The 21,800-nt window shown below is 43.9% G+C and overlaps 3 protein-coding genes and 2 long non-coding RNA genes across 5 annotated transcripts; 4 read left to right on the plus strand and 1 right to left on the minus strand.

Moving 5' to 3' along the window:
- Positions 1-1,494: 1,494 nt before the first annotated feature.
- LOC6597631 lies at positions 1,495-2,193 on the minus strand. The gene is made up of 2 exons (XM_002022698.2): positions 2,179-2,193; positions 1,495-2,085 (listed from the first exon to the last, which is right to left on the minus strand). Exon 2 carries the CDS (start codon positions 2,083-2,085, stop codon positions 1,495-1,497), a length of 591 nt encoding a protein of 196 aa, XP_002022734.1. The 5' UTR covers positions 2,179-2,193.
- Positions 2,194-14,366: 12,173 nt separating this feature from the next.
- Positions 14,367-14,756, plus strand: LOC6597633 (mitochondrial import inner membrane translocase subunit Tim16). The gene has a single exon (XM_002022700.1). The coding sequence runs from the start codon at positions 14,367-14,369 to the stop codon at positions 14,754-14,756; it is 390 nt and encodes a 129-aa protein (XP_002022736.1).
- A 359-nt stretch (positions 14,757-15,115) lies between these two features.
- LOC113566621 lies at positions 15,116-15,852 on the plus strand. The gene is made up of 3 exons (XR_003409163.1): positions 15,116-15,213; positions 15,285-15,603; positions 15,667-15,852. It is a non-coding gene; the product is annotated as an uncharacterized LOC113566621 (long non-coding RNA).
- Positions 15,853-16,599: 747 nt separating this feature from the next.
- On the plus strand, positions 16,600-16,989 carry LOC6597634 (mitochondrial import inner membrane translocase subunit Tim16). The gene has a single exon (XM_002022701.2). It carries the CDS (start codon positions 16,600-16,602, stop codon positions 16,987-16,989), a length of 390 nt encoding a protein of 129 aa, XP_002022737.2.
- Positions 16,990-17,354: 365 nt separating this feature from the next.
- Positions 17,355-18,008, plus strand: LOC113566625. The gene is made up of 3 exons (XR_003409169.1): positions 17,355-17,447; positions 17,519-17,759; positions 17,823-18,008. It is a non-coding gene; the product is annotated as an uncharacterized LOC113566625 (long non-coding RNA).
- The last annotated feature ends 3,792 nt before the right edge of the window (positions 18,009-21,800 follow it).

Here is a 21,800-nt window from a genome sequence, read left to right on the forward strand (position 1 = left end):
CGGCGGATTCCAGTGAAATCAAAGTTTTCTTCATAACTGACATGCCACACTTTTTCGCACTTTATGACATACAGGGCATGGAAAACACTAGCTCGCAAACTGGCAACTGCAACTACAACTCTTTAGTTGCTGGAATATACATACGCACAGGCATGAACCCGTCACGTATATAAATATAAAGTTTGAAATAGTTTATACATGCATATGTATGTATATTTATATGATTTTTCATGTTTTTATATGGCGAACGAAAAATGTTTCTGCAGCGTTGCACACGCAGACGACATTTGAGGATGACACTTCCGTGTTATCTGCACCTATGGAACTGGGTTAATGTGGCAACTGACGGCGAGAACAGCAAAGTTTGTTGAATGCTCGTACTCATGGTGTGACCCCAAAATTTCGCCACTAATGTCCTCGAACTCTGTGGTGCCCGCTCCTCTAGTTCTAGGCCCCGGTTCGTCTGAGAGTGCGGCCCACTCTGGCATTTGATGTGTTAATCATGCGTGAAATTAATTCGTTCCACAATGTCTCATTAGTCTGCATTAACTGGAGCGGCCAAGCGGTCAGGCCAACAAGGACACAGCTTAGCCGAGGACACAGAACATGGCCAGGGCCACACACACACACTCATACTACTATTCGTACTCGTAGTCCTGGCTCATATATTATTAAGTTAATCCCAAGCCATCGTCTCTCCATCGTCGCTCTCGGTGCGCTCAAGTGCTTAAAATTAAATAATTAATTAAACTTCAGTCTCAGAGCGGCACGACGACTACTGAATGGGTAAGAAGTCGGCAGTCAGCAGTCAGCAGTCGGCTCCGCTCCTGTGAAGCTATCTCTCCCCACATACACGGACAGCTATAACTGTATTTGTATCTGTAACTGAAACCGTATTTGTATTTGTATCTGTAACTGCTACCGAATCGCCTTGCTGGCTTGTATCACAATGCCAGTCACATCTGCGCTTAGCAGCTCATGAATATCGTATTAACTTTTACTTTTCGTGCCGCCACTGTGTCTACATGTTTGGTTTTTGGCTTTTCGCTTTTGCCACAGGTTACCAGTTGCGGGATGGGCGTGTCGGGCTCCTACAGAGGGTGAAGGGTGAGTGGGCAGCCGGTTTCAGGCATCGCGGATGCCACGGCGACAGTTAAGCGACAGCTCTAACTCCTGCTCCATCGCCAGACAAAGTCTAAGTTGTCGCTGATGGTTCAATCACAGTCGTCGGGCTTCCTGCATAATGAACAAGTGCATGTCGCGGTCGCTGACATTCCTGTCGTGGCAATCAGCTTTTGGCTTACCAATAGCTCTGAGCTATTTTTAGAGTACCAGTAGCAAAACATTGCAATTAAATGGTATTAATGGTAGCAATGCCAGTTTTGCTCTGCTAACTTAAGCCCCTGATAGATGTTCCAGCTCTCGTCAACCCAATATCATTGGATCGCAGCAGAATGTGATAGTTGTCTTTTAATTGGAAATTAAATACAAATTCTATATGCTGGATCTAAATTTTTCACAGTCTGCAATATTTTCTTTGATGTCCTCCCTTAGTTCATCTAGCTTCTTTCCTAAAGAGTCTAGTCTGTCTTCCAGCTCGTCTTGGGCGCGAAAAATGTCTTCCAATAGTTTCTTTGCATCGTCAATCGACGTCTCATCGGTGACAATGGATTCCTGATCTGCCTCCATATTGGTAATGTCTTCGAATACTCCGTTATTTGAATGATATGTTTCAGGTGATGATGATGACAATAACGTTAGGTCCGATATGTCTGCCAGATTTACCCGACCTTCAGCGACGGCTTCGGAGCTGTCGGAGCTGACCTCAAAATCTGATATCTCGATTGAACTTGTGTACGGCGATTCGAAGATGTCCTGGTCGCTCTCCAGTGGCGATCCTTCATCGTCGTATTGGTCCTCGACTTCGAGCCCTTCGTTGAGGACCTCGTCCAATGCTGCGTCTAGAGCATCCTGGAATTCGAGTTCAGCTCCGTCCACATTGGGCACTGGGAAGTGGAATACTGGATCTTCGTCGTAGTCCAGCTCGTCCTCGAACCATTCAGCAGGGATATCAAACGACGGCATCTTCAGTCAACAAAAGTTCGTCACAATTTGTAGATTATCAGTCTAACTCAAATCGGTTGGATTATCGAAAAATATTTTTAAAATATTACTCACTTTGATACTGGCGAATGTCTCGCTTCTCAGCAGGATTAAATATTGTTCTAGATTTCTATTGACACTTAGATCGTACAAATTCAACTAAAGCACGGCATACCTAGATCCACCCAAGTGAAAAATTTGTTTAGTTCTAGGCAGAACTGGCACACTAGATCGCATCTCCCAACTTTTATGTTTATGTTTATCTTTAGCTTTAGTATTCGTATTTTCGTATCTTGAAATTCTACCATCTACCTATCTTGAAATTCTTCTTAATAAAATCAAGTAATTGAAATGACCTGGGGGAGCACAGTAGGATGCATACATAATTACATATTTATGTCGGGAAAATCAGCTTTGCAACCAAAGTAAGATTATTATAGTTTGGTTTATTCTAAGTAAGAAGCTTTTGACTAAACCGATTGTACAGTCTTTGTACAGCTAGAGACAACGACAGAGGAAATACAGTGTGTGGACAGGGGACAGGGGACAGGGGACAGGGGACACACCTGCTGTCGTCTCAATTTTATGACCAGCCTCCTTCTCTCTGCCCAATTTCCGAAGTGTAAAACAAAGAAAGAAGATGATTTATGCGCTCGCTAAAAACTTTGCGGTTTGCTCATACTTTTTCCCGCTCTCTTTTTTCAGCCGCCGTTGTCTTTCGGGAGTGGGCGTGACCAAGTGCAGCTGGAGCAGGACCAAGGATCAACGCTGAGCGGTGTGGGAGCAATCTCTATAAAAGCGCAGCCAGTACGAGTACTTCACACGCCACACGCCGCATTCCATACACCACACTCTATACTCTAAATTCCATAAGAGGGAACTCCGCTGCGTACTCATGGCCATGCCACATACAACATCCCAATTATGAAGTTGGACCGCCTTCCTGTTGGATTGTGTGTTGAGTGTGGGGTCTCGGGGCAATGTGAGTATGGAGTCTGGCTTCTGGGATCTGTGGGGAGGGAGTTTTGGCAAATGCTGCCTGCAGGTCACGTAGCGCAAATAATGAACTTGGGTCTGGTGACTGCAACCGAACGCCAACGCTGGAGACCGTCCACCATCCCAGCATCCCAGTATCGGAGCATCGGGAATCCAGCATCTGGCGCAGTTTGTTTTGGCCAGCAATGGGCTGAAGGCCCACAGGAGGTGGATACAGGGATACTCGTACTCTCAGCGACGGTTAAACGCCCGCTTTAATGCCAACAACGATGGACCATTGGAAATGATTACGGGTTACTGATTACTGCTCGGGGGTGGGGTAGAGTCGTTGAGGTTGGGACTAGGATTCCGATTGCGATGCGGATGCGGATGAGGGTGGGGGGAAAGGGATGGCGATGGGTATTGATGGAGGCACACAATAATCGGAGAATGGACTGGATTGAGGATAAATCTACTGAGAATTTTTGTGGATTAGGGATAAGTATCATGGGTAAGTGGGAGAGGATGTGCCAGAAGAAAATGGAAAGCTAAGCAAGACATAACAATTAGCTTTGGTCAGTGCTGATTGTTTCAAATCTGTAAGCTCTAGTTGATTTAATGAAGTTTTTTGTTTTTCCTTATTATAGAAGGTGTTTTTTTTTGTATTTCTTCTTCATTGCATTCATAACTCGGTACTTTACGACCTCAATACCGTATCACAGCCCTGAAGCACACCCAAAAGCCACCATAGAAGTAGAAGGGAAGTAAGTCTGATGCCCATTCCTGACATCAAGTATCATATCATTCGCGCCACAGTAATCAGCTACAGCAGGCACTTTATGGCCCGCTTCTGAACTCCCCGATCAGGGGCATTATTGGCCATCAAAATCACCAAACTGTCATTAGTGCGGACATCAGTGAATGCCACATATTCAATTTGCTCCCATATTGATTGACTAATTGAGCAATCTTGATAATTTGACTGACTGACTGACTATCCCGACCCCGCTCGCTCACCCACAGACCCCGTTGTACCATTCATAATTCAGCAAAATTATACACACGCCACGAGTATATGCAGGTTTCAATCAACAAATTAACCTCAAGAATTGACCGCAATATTTGTTTAGACTGTTTGTGCGTGTGTACGATGTTCGATGTTCATTATGGCCAGGTCGAGGGGACTGGGTGGGCAATGAGCGTGCGTGCCCAGTGGCAGGCCAATGGTCGGCCAACCAATTGACGAAATCAAAATGCTTAATTAATAGATTAAAACTGAATTATGTTGGCCAACTCTACTGTTCCATAGCTCCATCGCTCCACCTCTTCGGCACTCTCTTGGCCCTGTCAATCTATCAGTCATTCAATTGAAACGTAAATAATAATTTTGATATTGGAACAAAGTTACCAGCTACAACTACGAACAATACTCGAACTATTCAAATCAAATGAAGTCGGACCCGCACACACATATAGATATAGCGGGAGGAGGGAGCGGAGGGGGAGTGACTATGAATATAATTACAGGCAATTGTTGCCACTGAATTGAAGTTGGTGCAGTGGGCTCTGCACATAGGCAGCCCTCTCCGCCACTACTCCGCTCCCTAATAACATGCCGACCACAATGTAATGGCAGGCAGCAAAGTGCTCTTCAAGTGCTCGCATTGCTGCCTGGGAAATGCTAAATGGAAATTGAGTGTTCCATTGCTGTATTTCTCTCCACCTTAACCTCCAGCTCCATCTCTGTCTTCTTCTATAAGTTGATATTTCATGAAACTGTCTTCCAGTCAACGAATCTTAATTAAAATACACATATTCCTCATTTGACTCAACTTTGGAATCGATAAAGCAGTGCCTGTAGCATTGGTTCAACGCATACGAAGATGAAGTCTCTGTTCAGATACTATCCTTCTTCTCTAAAGGAATCATACAATTGTATTTAGAGTTTTTTTTTTAATTTTAAATCACGATTTATAAAGACACAATTTTAGGGTATTGAAATGTTTCCTTCTTCCTTTGATTTTCTTTTACTCAGCTAAATTCGATAAGTACATTATTAAATGTTATTTTAATGGCTGAACGGATATATATATGTATGCGATAGCAATCCCCTCCCCATATATCAATAGATACCCACGTGCTCCGTTCATATTTGGGTAATTAGCAAATGTTTGTAGTGGAAATCAAACGAATGGGCGAGTAGCTGGAATTGGGGATAATTTCCACAGATATGTATGTACATATATCCAACCAAATAAATGTCAGAGCAATCAGCTTGTGTGTGTGTGTACAAACAGTGGACTGATTCTGGTGGAGTGAGTTCTTTTTTGGCAGATGGATAGTTGATGGCCTCCGGCTATGCGAACTACAATCACGCCAATAAATATTCAACATGAAATTGCACACACATAAACAAACAGAGAGAGGGCAGAGAGGAATGTGTGTCTGTATGTGAGGCAATTTTGCATTCCTAATGCGACAAGCCAAAAAAGAATTCATAACAAATTTACAAAAATACATAACGACACATAAATAAAATCCCCAAGCAGCTATGAGTACCTACCTCCCTTCCTTCCGTCCTTTGCAACCGCAAAAATGTCAAAAATATTCTATATACATATAGAAATATATACACAGTGGAAAAAGAGTATCGTTTGTGGAGGTTTTTTCAGTTAAACCGAAATTGTGTCTTTAAAATCCGTTTAAATAGTCGAAATTAACACTTCTACGTCGAAAATAATAGATATATTGTTTCAAAAATATACATTGATGAATTCGATATATATATATCAAATTATTTAATAATCAATTATGTTACATTGTTATTCAACGGAATTGAAAATTCGGAATTAAATTATTTGAATAGTCGTATTGAATATCCATTGGGTGTACAATTTATTTAAATGGCTTTGTTTTCTCTGAGTGTATATACAAATTCGTATGTACATATTTAGGAAGAAAAACAACGCGCGTTACGGCTGTCCAAGTTATGGACGGATGACTACGAGGGGGCAAGGGCCAGGATGAGGAGCTGGGCTTGGATGTGGCCCCTCCCGGCACAAATCAATTGGATTAGAAAATTGTCAACGACAATGTCATCGGGGAAGAGGAATAGGAAGAGGTAGGGGTGGTGCGGTGAGGAGTGGCAGAGTGGCGGCGTGGAGTGGTGTTTGTGTGGCGCTGGAGGCAAGGACGCCGGCAAGACGACGCTGAAAATGTTGCAGCTTACATTGATAAATTATGGATAAAAGCGACAAGCAGCCAGCTACAACGATAACAAATCGAATAAATATTTATGAAACTAATGAAATGACATCAGCGGGATTTGCTACCCACATATCGGAGTATCTGTGTATCTGTGTATTTTTGTATCTTTGTGTTCTTGTATCGGAGTAACTTGGTATCGCTGGCGGTGCTCGTTTATGTTAATCTGTGTGCGTTTTGAGGGCGGAATGTGTGAATAGGACGCACCTTAAGGACGAAACAGGATCATAATCACAATGATAGGCACCGAGACGATGATATTTTGATGATGGAGATGATGAAGTTCCCTCATATACGACTACGTACGACTAGGAAAACCTTTTAGAATGTTAATGACTTCTGAGAGTTTCCCCACCCCGCATTCCGAAGAAAAGGATACGGAAAAGGAAAAAGCCAACCATGATGTAATATCTTCGCTGGCTGAAGGAATATTTTTATTGCTCTTGTTTCTCCGGCTCGAGGAGTCGTTAAAAACACAAGCCATGACAAGGCACGAAAAATGTTTTCTTTCCTGGTGCCCAAAAGTTTCAGCCACAGAAAAAGGATTAAATTTTTGGGGGAAGCTCGGTTTATTGGGATAATTAAAATATGAATAGGCACGCACTAGTGCGACAAAGACAGGGACTTTGATAGACAGACAGACAGACAGAGAGTGAGAGAGAGAGGGAGTGAGAGAGAGAAGAGAAAGAGAGGGAAATGGTTGGCGTGACATTTCTATTATTTACTTATCATAATTGAATATTTTTGTTGTGCATTGCAAATTGCATTCTTTGCCCCCAAACAATTCAATGCCCTTTGTTTCGTAATTGAAATTTATTGAATTTTTTCCACTCATCGTTTATTTGTGTCTGTGTGTTTCAGACTATCAGAGTGTGTGCCGCTAAAAGCGCTTTAATTAATTAATTTGGCTGCGTTTTAATGTTAACTAAACACGCAAAATCGTTTCGCAACCTCAAAAGGCCATCAAGTCGGCAGCAGAAAGCAGCGGAGCAGAAACGGGGAAAATCAAAGCACAAATGAAATAGAATGTTGGCAATCGAAACCCTTTATCCACTCAGGTTCTGGAGTGGGTGCTCGATTTTTTTTTGGGGTATGGCTCGGATACCCAATCGAAGGATTGGTAATCTATCCTCTATTTCATACATGAAAGGGATTGCCCTTGAAGGCATAGTATGGAATCTCCCTGTGCTATGAATCAAAATCAACGGTAAATCTTTCCTCTATATAATTCTGAAATCGAGGATTGTTATAAACTCCCCCAATTGACACAGTTCATCTGCTTTAGAGATATTCTTTCACGTTGTTCTTTTCTTCAGATCCCCTGCTTTTCAATGGGGAGAACCGGTTCTGAGTTTCCTTTCTTATTCCCCATAAACTATCGTATTCAATGGATTGATCCTTTTCTTGATGCCTCATAGCCCATCACTCCTCCATCGCAGTGAGTTTCTCCCATGTTTCGGAACAAAATTGATGAGGCAGGCGTTAGCGTTGGCTGCCCTTTTTTGTACCCCTGCCCTGGTGCCAGTGCAATAAACATTTAACAGCGTCAACATGACAAAGGATGTCGTGGCTGGGCAATGCAGGACTCTGACTCTGGGTCACTTTCTGACCGCAAAAAAACGGAACGGCACAGGGCTCGAACGGTGCGATTTGGGGGTCGAGTCGAGTCGAGTCGAGTCGAGTCAATGAGCCATGAGGAGCAAATCGATTGCTCGAGTGCAAGCCGCAAACGAATTTAAGACGAGACCAAATACCCTAAGCAGCCTAATGTGGTTGAGGTTGAGAGGTTCTCCCAAACCTGTGCAAAACTGGGAGAGGCTTAGGGTACGAGCACCATGTTGCAAATCAATTTTGTAGGACGCTTGACAGTTGCCGGGGCTGGGAGAGATAGGTGAGCCGCCAGCCTAAATAGGGATTATGGGCTGCTGAGGATGGGAGCGGAACCCTGCGTCAAGTCAAGTCAGCCATCCATCAAAAGCATTTGGCGCCCGAAGCGTTAATCGTTGTCAAAACCTGATAAAGACTGATTGAGTGCTTAATGGCGTCGCTGAGCACAGCATCGAGTGCTGAAGATATTGATGAAGACGTTAAACGGCAATGGGGACATTGTATGATAATCAAGTCGATGTCCCCGCAAATAGAAAAGTAAATCTGGGGAAAATGAAGTGCGCGGCCGAGGGCCAGTCACATTGACATCGGCATTGGCGTGGCTCTAGATATACGAGAAGATGCGGAAATGGGCACAGACAGGAGAAGGAGGAGGCCTACACGGCCGAGGTAGGTCGACGACGCTGATGAAGATTGAGCAGTTTTCTTAGAGGATGTCCTTTCGAGTTCGTTCCAGATTTACTTTGAGCACGAAAATCTTTGCTTTTTAAAGCCAAATATTTGCTATTTATGTGCAGCGGAGGGAAGGGGGTCCTCCTGAGGACCAGTAGCGCACCCAGCAGCAAAGGAATATCGGACTCTTCCCCTGAGAATCCCTCACTCTGATACGCTGTATTTCTCCCAACCCATGGGTAGTCCCCTTGGTCGAGTATTCGCCCCACGAGCCTGCCAACTTGTTTTTGGCTTTTCCCCTGTTTTCCATTTGTGGAAAGGGAGAGGGTGGTGGTTTGGGGGGGATGGTTTTCAATTGCAGCAATGGGAGATGCATTTGCATATGGCTCTGTGGACTGCATTAGAGAATGGCTGCCATGTGTACTTGGTGTTGGTGTTGGCGTTAGCGCGTATGTTTGATCGTATGAGTGAGTGTTTGAGAGTGTGTTTGTATTGGGTGTGTGTGTGTGTGTGTGAGTTGGCTGCCTTAAGCGGCTGCTGGTGAAGCGCTCCAGCACTTGGCACTCGGCACATGGCAGATGCGGAATTTGCCCTGCTGTTTACGGAGCAGCAAAAGATGGAAAAATGTGCGAGCGCAAATAAAAACGTGCTCCACACACACTCATAAGCACACAGAAACATGAACAAACATGCGCACACTGGCATGGAGTATTTTTTAAACAACAAACAGAACTTGTTTAAAAAGAAGACCATGTTTTGGAGAGGGTTTTGGACCAATATAGCTTTAAAAATAAAAGGGGTTTGCCAAAATGACGAAAGCAGTTGTAATGCAAAATATAGGAATGTTATTGAAACGCACGGCTAAAACACTGTATTTCCAATAATTTGTTTTGGCCACGAGTGGGAATCCATTGTGGATTGCGTACTGCTAAACCTGGATGGTCTGCTTACGCACTTAGACACGCACTTAGCTTAGTCCAGGGGTGGGGATTGGAGTAGTAGTGAAGTTAATGACAGGAGGGATGTGGAAAATGGGCGGAATGACAATTAAATATCGAAGAATGCTTTTATTGAGTGGAGCTCTGTGGAGTGGAGTTTTAATGGGTGTAAAATGGGAAGATTTTAAGTCGCAGCAACAACAAATTATGGATTGATGTAAAAGGAAGACGCTTAAATGTTAAAAGACCAAAAATCTTTGGACCTACAGTTATGCACAAAGTGGTAAGGTATAATACCTTGTTTTAGTTTGGAATAAGTTCAGGCTTTTAAAAGGAATCGGAAACATCTTTGAAAGGTAATTCTGTGCCTATCATACGAGCAAATCAAGCAACAACGTTTCGTTACCAAATAGTTTTGATTGATAGGATTACTTTCGAAGAAGCTACTAAGACTTCTGTAAACAGGGGCACTTGGTAGGCCATGCTTTCCCGAATACAGCTCTCAGTGAAAGTACCAACGGAGTTTTTATCACAAACAATTTGTTTTCTCAGGTGAGTACACGTCTCGTTTTAAAATTTTGTTTTGTTTTTTTTTTTTTTTTTTTTTTTTTAAATTTTTTCATACGGCTCTACCGATATTAATTTTAGAATTAAAACTACTAGGGAACACAAACGCCCTGAGAGAAATGCCACCATTTATACGCGACGACAAGCCATTGGCCTGGGACAAAGAGGACCAGGACCAAAACCAGGACCAGGACCAGGACCAGGACCAGAACCAGAACCAGAACCACGACCAGGACCACCACCAGAACGAAGAACCAATCATAGAGGACGATGAGTTGACTGATAGTGAACTGTATATGGCCCTGTTACAAGTCAGAACCACTGTGGAGCAAAATCGTGCAAATGCGGAGCGTGCCGGACTAAATATGCCGAGCTTCCATCAACGCCTTACCGCTTATTCGGACCTCCTTATCGAGTTTACAAGTGCCGTCAACAGGAAGCTAGCCCTCAACCGGCAGGGACACACCGCAGAGACTGCCATGGATCACAGTGCCGTTAGCCAGGAGATCCATCGCCTGTTCCGTGAGATCAGCGAATATTTTGAAAGATACATGAGAGAATGAATAAACACGATGGTCTGGTTAAAAATATTGTTTTTAATGTTGCACACATGTATGCACTTTCGGCTTCCTTAATTAATTACGGACTAAATTACGGCAGACGGGACATTCTATAGAGAAGTTCGGATAGATAGGCTTTATGCGGTACTGACTATTCTTCGATGTACCAATGCACTTAGGATTATTACTTATACTCCTGTAAATTATCATAGAATGCGGGGCTCTGATGTAAGTATATGCTTCAAGGCACATTTTAATGTTCTTGAGGCGTCTTCCTTCCGTATGGCTCCGCCACTCTTTGATATTCGCAAGGTGCCTTCTTTCTGGGGTTCTCTCTGTTCTCCACGCTCCCCACCTGTCTGTCCATTAGCATTAGATATACGGAAAGGTTCTAGTTGCAAATTGCAGATTGTGCTCGACCCGAAACAAAAAAATGAACGTGCGTTTTTAGCACCCGGAAAGGATTCGGAACCAATTCGATTAGTAAAATTAACGGTTCTGTATTATTTGAGCTTTTAGGAACTCGGCTCTCCTCTGTTTTATAGATTTGTGTGGTGGTAAGGGGACGTCTGAGTGCACACGCACTTAACTTTCAGAAAAACATCCACACAATCAATTTATGGTAATCAATTTCAATAAGCAATAAACAATCAATGTGCCATGTGCATCATGCGTTTGATCCCCGCAGTTCGTTCATTCACTGCCCCCACCTGGACATGGGACCTGCCGCATGGTTTTGTAAAGATGCCTTGACCCCGGGCCCCTTTTGTCTTTAGTTGATGCAGCTCCTGCTGCTTTCGATCTCCTGGCTGCTACTGCTATTTCTCCTGTTGCTACTGCTGCAGGCTTCAAAATATTTCGTTTTCCACTTAAATGGCTGGCAGCAAGTCAGAAATTTATGCATCTCCAGTTGCTCCTAGCGCTCTGCCACGCCTACAACTCTCTACCGCCCTTGCATGTGTGCCATCTCCGTCTAATTCTTCCTCTTTCTCGCTCTGACTCTCTATCTATCTATCTCTGTCTCTGTTTCAAGCTGAACAATTCACGTCAACTGCAGTTCAATTTTGAAGAGGAATGGAATGTGTGGGGGTGGGTGTGGGGGTTCTGGGCCTTCTGTAGGGGTTGGACAGAGGGTGGGCCGTGGCAGTGGCAGTTGCCATCGCTTTGACAGTGGAATCGGGTGCAGAGAGTGGGGTCAGTTAAGGGACTGTTCAGTAAGGTGTTGGCACTTTGCACGGTTGCAATCAGGGCGAACACAGCCTCGGTCCCAGCTCAACCCCATTCCCACTTCAATTGTGCTGGAAATCAGAATCGAACGCTGCACTCGAAGTCCGAGATGGGTTTGGTCGGCATCTGGTTGAGGGTCTCGGTCTGGGTGTGGGTTTGCGTTTGGTTTTGGTTGTGGGTGTGGGTGTCGTATGAGTACGGTCTTGGGGGGCATGGCATTGTTCGGGGCGGTTCAGTTTAGTTGGCCAAGGTAAATACATCATTAAACATGTAAGGCAAATGCATTGTCAACAGCAACTGCAGCACTAATCGAGTTCTGTTGTTGTTGTTGTTGTTTTTGGCGTTGGTGTTGGTGTTGTTCGTGTTGATGCTGTTGTTGGTAGACGGCGATCGGGCCAGAATTGGGGTCTGCCATTTGGATTGCCATCCCCCGCGTGTCCTCCCCCAGAAATCTGTTCGCTTTAGCATGCTCTACGTGCTCTAGTGTGTTCCAATTGTGTACCTCAGTGGGTGTGTGCTGGTGTGCCACTGTTGGTGTACATGCACTGGTATATGTGACTCTGGAATTGAAATACCAACTGTGAGAGCAAGTCCCAAGACAAATGCACATTTTGGTACCTTGCATTTGCATCACGGCTCCTCCGCTCCGACCCCATCTTAGGTTCAGCGATTTCTTTCCATTGCCCTTCGTGCTCTCCTGAGTGGCCATTGAATCCACAGAAGGAAGCTGTCCGTCGAAAACTCGTGCAATTGTTGCATCACAGGCCCTTGATGGCAATTTTGGTTTTTGTGCCCCCCTGCTCTCTCGTGTTTGTTCTGGTATTTTCCCTGGTGTTGGTATTTGTGTTGTCCTCTGCCGTTTGCCGGGAAAGTGGTTTTTATTTAAAGCGGAAATTAAAAAATATCCCGCCATACAAAATTCGCTGAGCGTATGTGTACATATATACAAATATGTGTCTGCCCGTAGAGAAGAAGTGAACAAAATATTGAAAGAAAATAATGAAGCACCAGGGGATTAACAATCGTCACGTTGGACTCTCTCATTCTGTCTAGCGCTGTATCTCACTGTGTCTGTCTGTCTTTCATCTCGCTCACTCAGCTGCTCCCTATCTCTCTCGCTCGCTCCTTGCGTTTGCTGAGCTCCAGCGAAAGTGTTATCAACACCAATCCACACTCCGCGCCTGAACCAGAAAGAGAATCCACACTGAAAGAATTTTAGTGTATGTTACGATCTGCGCAGTTTTGCATTTTCTTCTTCTTCAAAAATTCTAATTTTATAACACTATTAAAAATGAAGAAATATTGTTTTGATATTCCGAATCATTTCCATTTCAATACTATTGATGCTCTTTGGATATAAAAAAAGAATTAAAAAATCAACAAAGGGTTCGATGAAGACTTATTCCATCAGAAAACTATGATAAATATACATTTTGGTACCTGCACAGATTTGATATACATATATATGTTTGCAAATGACAAAAATATTTTTTCGATCATCTCTATTTAACAATTTTAGGCGTCGCAATTTCAAATTAAAATATCAAAACGATATTTGATATCAATAAACGGTTTGATATTTAAATATCAAACTAATGCTGTGTTTGTACAACATTTTTATTTACACAATTTAATGTATTCTATATACAGGATTCCCTTTTTATTATACCCGATACTCAAAATGAGTATTGGGGTATATTAGATTTGTGGTAAAAGTGGATGTGTGTAACGTCCAGAAGGAATCGTTTCCGACCCCATAAAGTATATATATTCTTGATCAGCATCAACAGCCGAGTCGATTGAGCCCTGTCTGTCTGTCCGTCTGTCCGTCTGTCCGTCCGTCTGTCCGTCCCTATCAGCGCCTAGTGCTCAAAGACTATACAAGCTAGAGCAACGACGTTTTATATCCGGACTTCTGTGATATGTCACTATTACGAGAATATTTCAAAACTTTGCCCCGCCCACTTCCGCCCCCACAAAAGACGACAATCGGTTGCATCCACAATATTGAGGATACGAGAAAACAAAAAACGCAGAATCATACTGATTTTCTGTCTCTCTCGCACGCACTCTTTGTCGTGTCGTTTAATATTGTGCAGTGTCTGCCGGAGGAGAGCCATACTGACTAAGTATCGGGTATAAATGTAGAGTTGCGGCGACCGCAGCAACTCGCAACGTTCCCCCTCGTCGCCTCTGCAAAAGTGCCTCTGAGACCGTGAATACAATTTATTATATTCATGTAATTGATCAGCAGCAGCTCTGTCGACAGAGGCATGTTCTCCTGTCGTTGGCTCATAAAACTACGGATTCTTCTGTGACCCATCGGGTAATTAGGAAAAAAGGAAATCCACTTTTGGTTGCCGTCAATACAGCTGAGAAAATTCTGTATATATTTGTATTCTGTTTATATATTTATTCGGATACTAAAATCCAGATATTAAATTTCGTTGTTATGGCCCGGTACTTGGTGAGGATCGTTCTCTTGGGCGCCCAGTCGATTGGCAAGGCGTTCGCGAAGACGGTGCGTCAGGAGGTCGAAGTTTACAGGGAGGCAGCCCGGGTGCATGCAGCGCAGTCCGCCACCTTTAATCCCACCAAAACCGATGCTGCGCTCAAGGGTATGACGCTGGAAGAGGCGCAGCTGATTCTGAACGTAAAGGATGTGCTGGATCGCGGAGAAGTCGAGAACAAGTTCCAGTACTTGTTTCATGCCAATCAGAAGAAGGCAGGCGGATCGTTCTACATTCAATCGAAGGTCGTTCGGGCGAAGGAACGTATTGATCAGGAGATCAAGAAGTGGGAGGCCCAGACCCTATCGCAGGCCCAGTCAGGACATGCATAAATGATTGGGGGTCTACTCTTGTTATGCCAATTGTGCTGGTTTTGAACAACTTGGGCAAATTCAAAGCCTCGCACTAAGAAATGATTCACAAAAGCTTTCCTTTCACCCATGTATTTCCGTAATGTCAATTGCCATGACATTCAAATCCACCCAAGAACACGTTGTCAAAAAATTGGATAGCTGTAGTAGGCCATGCTCGGTTCAAAACCAGTCGTAGTGCAAGTGAAAGTTTACGAGCTATTGAAAAAATCAAACAAATTCAGTATCGTTTCGGGCTCCATAGGGGCAACATCTCCTAAAAAAAACTTAGTTTCGGTTATAAAAATAACAAAATTGTTGTGTTAAAAATAAAATTTTAGTAAAATTTAAAATGTGAAAAAACCAGAAGAGCACTTACACAAATCGGCACACAAAATGCCTCGTTAGGCTAATAGCAGATATGCCTAACGTCGATATAGTGAGTGTTAAACAGCAGCGCCTCCGTTGCAAGCCAGTTTCGACCCTCAATGCTCTTCGTTCTTCTTCTAGTCAGCCAAGGCACATACACGCACAACGTTATGCGAGACAATGCTACTAGGAAAGCCCTGTAAACTGATGTGACGCTCTCCGTAGGATGGAACAACTTCTGCTGCTGGAGTTACACAAACAAAATGTGTTTCTGGCGAGCACACGACCCTCGGGAGGGTATAGTTGTTGACAACACACTTGCACACTTATTTCGATATTTGGAATGATGGCATCTTCTACTTCTACGAATCACAAGGCGACAACTCTACTTAATATGGCGAACAAACCTCTACTCTGGTTCACAGCCATCCTTGACGGACAGCGTACAGCTTTTGACGGGGTAAGTGGAAGCCGTGGCAAATAGAGGATGCACCGCGAACTAATTTATCATTACCCATCACAGCTTTCCTAGGTTTTTATAGAGGTGACATACTACAGGTTATTACACGCACATATTCACGCACTACACATTCACAATTTCTCGTTAAATAACTCAAGGCTAATGGCGAGTCCGTTGGTATGGCGAACACACATTTTAATGTTTAATACAATTCTAGCATGTTAATAAATATAATTAAAGAAATGACAATTGTTTCACTTTACCTTGAATTGAATTGAACGGGTGGCTTTGGTTGCGAAAATTTGACAAATTGGGTGTTTTTATACTCGATACTCAAAATGAGTATTGGGGTATATTAGATTTGTGGTGAAAATGGATGTGTGTAACGTCCAGAAGGAATCGTTTCCGACCCCATAAAGTATATATATTCTTGATCAGCATCAACAGCCGAGTCGATTGAGCCCTGTCTGTCTGTCCGTCTGTCCGTCTGTCCGTCCGTCCGTCTGTCCGTCCCTATCAGCGCCTAGTGCTCAAAGACTATACAAGCTAGAGCAACGACGTTTTATATCCGGACTTCTTTGATATGTCACTATTACGAGAATATTTCAAAACTTTGCACTCTTTGTCGTGTCGTTTAATATTGTGCAGTGTCTGCCGGAGGAGAGCCATACTGACTAAGTATCGGGTATAAATGTAGAGTTGCGGCGACCGCAGCAACTCGCAACGTTCCCCCTCGTTGCCTCTGCAAAAGTGCCTCTGAGACCGTGAATACAATTTATTATATTCATGTAATTGATCAGCAGCAGCTCTGTCGACAGAGGCATGTTCTCCTGTCGTTGGCTCATAAAACTACGGATTCTTCTGTGACCCATCGGGTAATTAGGAAAAAAGGAAATCCACTTTTGGTTGCCGTCAATACAGCTGAGAAAATTCTGTATATATATATGTTTATATATTTATTCGGATACTAAAATCCAGATATTAAATTTCGTTGTTATGGCCCGGTACTTGGTGAGGATCGTTCTCTTGGGCGCCCAGTCGATTGGCAAGGCGTTCGCGAAAACGGTGCGTCAGGAGGTCGAAGTTTACAGGGAGGCAGCCCGGGTGCATGCAGCGCAGTCCGCCACCTTTAATCCCACCAAAACCAATGCTGCGCTCAAGGGTATGACGCTGGAAGAGGCGCAGCTGATTCTGAACGTAAAGGATGTGCTGGATCGCGGAGAAGTCGAGAACAAGTTCCTGTACTTGTTTCATGCCAATCAGAAGAAGGCAGGCGGATCGTTCTACATTCAATCGAAGGTCGTTCGGGCGAAGGAACGTATTGATCAGGAGATCAAGAAGTGGGAGGCCCAGACCCTATCGCAGGCCCAGTCAGGACATGCATAAATGATTGGGGGTCTACTCTTGTTATGCCAATTGTGCTGGTTTTGAACCACTTGGGCAAATTCAAAGCCTCGCACTAAGAAATGATTCACAAAAGCTTTCCTTTCACCCATGTATTTCCGTAATGTCAATTGCCATGACATTCAAATCCACCCAAGAACACGTTGTCAAAAAATTCGATAGCTGTAGTAGGCCATGCTCGGTTCAAAACCAGTCGTAGTGCAAGTGAAAGTTTACGAGCTATTGAAAAAATCAAACAAATTCAGTATCGTTTCGGGCTCCATAGGGGCAACATCTCCTAAAAAAAACTTAGTTTCGGTTATACAAATAACAAAATTGTTGTGTTAAAAATAAAATTTTAGTAAAATTTAAAATGTGAAAAAAACCAGAAGAGCACTTACACAAATCGGCACACAAAATGCCTCGTTAGGCTAATAGCAGATATGCCTAACGTCGATATAGTGAGTGTTAAACAGCAGCGCCGCCGTTGCAAGCCAGTTTCGACCCTCAATGCTCTTCGTTCTTCTTCTAGTCAGCCAAGGCACATACACGCACAACGTTATGCGAGACAATGCTGCTAGGAAAGCCCTGTAAACTGATGTGACGCTCTCCGTAGGATGGAACAACTTCTGCTGCTGGAGTTACACAAACAAAATGTGTTTCTGGCGAGCCCACGACCCTCGGATCACAAGGCGACAACTCTACTTAATATGGCGAACAATCTACTCTGGTACACAGCCATCCTTGACGGACAGCGTACAGCTTTTGACGGGGTAAGTGGAAGCCGTGGCAAATAGAGGATGCACCGCGAACTAATTTATCATTACCCATCACAGCTTTCCTAGGTTTTTATAGAGGTGACATACTACAGGTTATTACACGCACATATTCACGCACTACACATTCACAATTTCTCGTTAAATAACTCAAGGCTAATGGCGAGTCCGTTGGTATGGCGAACACACATTTTAATGTTTAATACAATTCTAGCATGTTAATAAATATAATTAAAGAAATGACAATTGTTTCACTTTACCTTGAATTGAATTGAACGGGTGGCTTTGGTTGCGAAAATTTGACAAATTGGGTGTTTTTATACTCGATACTCAAAATGAGTATTGGGGTATATTAGATTTGTGGTGAAAATGGATGTGTGTAACGTCCAGAAGGAATCGTTTCCGACCCCATAAAGTATATATATTCTTGATCAGCATCAACAGCCGAGTCGATTGAGCCCTGTCTGTCTGTCCGTCCGTCCGTCTGTCCGTCCCTATCAGCACCTAGAGCTCAAAGACTATAAGAGCTAGAGCAACGACGTTTTATCCGGACTTCTGTGATATGTCACTGCTAAAAGTATATTTCAAAACTTTGCCTCGCCCCTTTCCGCCCCCACAAAGGCGAAAATCTGTGGCATCCACAAATCTCAGAGACTGTTAAGGCTAGAGCAATCAAATTGGGTATCCAAACTTCGTTTAGATCTCACTTTAAAACGTAGATATCAAAATTTCGCCCCACCCCCTTCCACCCCCACAAAGGACGAAAATCTGTTGCATCCATAATATTGCAGATTCGAGAAAACTAAAAACGCACAGTCATAGAGAATGACCATATCTATCCTGATCTGGATCAGATCAGATCATTTTTATAGCCAAAAGGAACAAATCAATTTGCACTGGCTACGTAGCGCCCGACGTCACGCTCAGACTGATTTTCTGTCTCTCTCGCACGCACTCTTTGTCGTGTCGTTTAATATTAGCCGGAGGCCGTCTGCCGGAGGAGAGCCATACTGACTAAGTATCGGGTATAAATGTAGAGTTGCGGTCTCCGCAGCAACTCGCAACGTTCCCCCTCGTTTAATGTTGCACACATGTATGTACTTTCGGATTCCTTAATTAATTACGGACTAAATTACGGAGAAAGGACATTATATAGAGAAGTTCGGATAGATGGGTTTTATCCGATCGGAAGACAGGGCAAGATACACAAGACTACCTGAAGGTTGGGCCTGCCATAGAAGAGCACTTTGTGGTGTTGCCCAGGAAAGGCATAAGTACAAAAATGTTCTAAGGGTGCACTGGTACACCTATGGAACGTATGTACATATGTAAAACGGTAATGACTATTCTTCGATGTACCAATGCATTTAGGATTATTATTCATAGCTCTGTAAAATATCATAGAATGCAAGGCTCTGATGTTAGTATGGTTCATGCTCCGAGGCACTTTTCAACGCTCTTGGGGCGCCTTCCTTCCTTATAGCCACGCCACTCTTGGGAGCTACATACGAGCTACATTATGCGACTTGAGTCAGGGTGATTGCGACGAGAAAAGATGAAGATCACAATGCAAGCGCGAGACCGAAAGAAGGAGAGCGTTGGAGCGTTCGAACTGAAAACCAGCGATAGTCCGATAGACAGAGCGCGATAGGACGCGCTTAAATGCTGTAACTGCAGCAACGAAGAGTGCAGGATACAGAGAGGCAAGAAAGGAACAGATCGGAAAGAACACCACTATGATTTGGCTATGATGTTCACGTAACTTGTTGGGGTATATCGGGCTGGGAGACCCTACACTAGCCTTATTCGATTTCCGAATCTTTTCCATGAGAAAAAAAAAAAAATTTTATATGCATCCCAATTGGATATCGGAAGTGAATCTACAAATTTTTGTTTCGTTTTCAGTGTAAAATAAACCGGGAGTCGGCCAGTTGGAGATGCAAAAATTTCGTTTGTTTATTGATTTGGCTGGTCTATTGTTTTGCTCGCTGTTTTGTTTGCCATCTCTCCTCTGGGTTGCTCTGACCATTACCCTTGACCGCGTCTTGTCGACCACCCATAAACTGATGCCACACTTAATATTTATTTTCAATTTCGTCTATTTTCCACTATTTATAGTTCTATTTATATTTCTATCGCGCGCAAGGTGTCTTCTTTCTGGGGTTCTCCCTTTTCTCCACGCTCCCCCCCTGTCTGTCCATTAGCATTAGAGATCCGGAAAGTTGCCAGTTGCAGGTTGCAGATTGTGCTGGACCCCACGCAAAAAAATGAACGTGCGTTTTGCACACCCGGAACGGATTTGAGCGGGATACCGATACCCCGAAGCGGTGCGAGTATACGTATTCGAGCGATATTAAGTCCGCTTGAGTATGGAATGGGACAGGCAAAATGGTGACAAAGCAAGCTGATAATTTAGCAAGACTTAGAAAAACGTACACTCAAAAAAGCATAGGGCGAGGCCTTACTCTAGCGGCCTATAGTAGAACATGAAAGCTCCAACAGACAATTTCGCATGAGGGGTAGCAGCAACCTCATAGTTCAGACATCTTATTATTGTTAGAAAAACGAATTAGATTCCCAAAACGAGGACGTGAATCCAGACACTGCCTCGATACGCGACATGCTAGGTATAACCCCTATCCGAAAACCCCTCTAAGCCAATCTGTAAGCCTTTCCGAACATGCAAGAGTGCCATTATATATGGCAATATGACTATGAAATATGAAAATGAATAAAATGATGTATTTGCACATGTCGGACTCGACTCCAATATCAGGCAAACAGAAACCGTTGATACTCCGAATATGACTGCGACTCCATCTATGATTCTGATGTCATGGATGGGTGTATGCCCCACCACCATGGCTGAAAAGGTGACTGCCTCTTAACCCCACCATTGACGACACATTTGACTCCGCAGATGTATTTATGGCGGCACACTTTATCATCATCATCATCGTCGTTAGCCTCTTCGTCGTCACCATCGTTGTCGCCGCTGTTGGCTTTGGTTGTCATTATTGTCCTCATCGTCCTGGTCCTCAGCTTCGTCGTCGTTCTCGTCGTCGACGTTGTCGGCAATGACACCTCATTGATGGCAGGCTGAGTCCTTTTGGCAGGCTCTTCGACTGGCTACACGTTATTGCATTTGTCCCTATCCCTCCACGTCCGCCAATACCACTACCACTACCTTCCCTTCTCTTTCTATTTCTCTATGTGCATCTCTTTCTTTCTCTATATACCGCTCACCCACACACACACACACTCACACACACACGCACACAGAGACAGTTGCAGTGCCTGTCTGAGCTTTACAACTTCAATCAAATTCAATTGAGTTCAATTCAATTGTAACGTATTGTGTTTTTATTGAGGCATAAAAAAAGGGAAGCTGCCGCGACATGTGTGTCTCTCCCTGTGTGTGCTTGTGTGTGTGTATCACTGCATGTACGTGTGTTGTTGTGTGATGCTTGTGTGAGTGAGGCACACTCTCGGATTTAACAAGTGCGACATAATGGCGCTGACAAGCAGCAAACTGGAAAGGGACTCACACAAACACACACATACACACACACATACTAACACACTCACACCCTCACGTGGAACATCGCAATCACTGACACTCAGCATAAGGCTTTTCCACTGCTACACAGAGCTCCTCCTTACTCCTTACTCCTTACTCCTTACCCCACCCCCATTCCCATCTCGCTGGTAGCTTCTTTCGGCGACGACTTTTATGACTTCAATTCAATTTGTTTACGAGCCAAGGGCTCCCAAAGTGTGAACCGGCACCAGCATCAGCAGCGAGCGGCAAGCAGCCTTGTGCCATATTCAAAAAGCCCCCACACACAAAGTATGCTATGCTAAATAAGTAACTCGGCAGCGGCAGCAACAACAAGGTCACAGTCAGCAGCGAGGGAGGGGCTCTGGCCGGGACTGTGGCAGCGACAGGTGATGAGCGTAAAATTTATGCAGCCACATGTAAGGCAGACACCGTGAAAGTTGCCCAAAGGGGAAAGCATCTACGCGCAGCAGTAGGAG

This window comes from Drosophila persimilis, unplaced genomic scaffold, assembly GCF_003286085.1.
Source record: "Drosophila persimilis strain 14011-0111.01,24,50 unplaced genomic scaffold, DperRS2 tig00000804-arrow-arrow-pilon, whole genome shotgun sequence".
Lineage (NCBI taxonomy): Eukaryota > Metazoa > Arthropoda > Insecta > Diptera > Drosophilidae > Drosophila > Drosophila persimilis.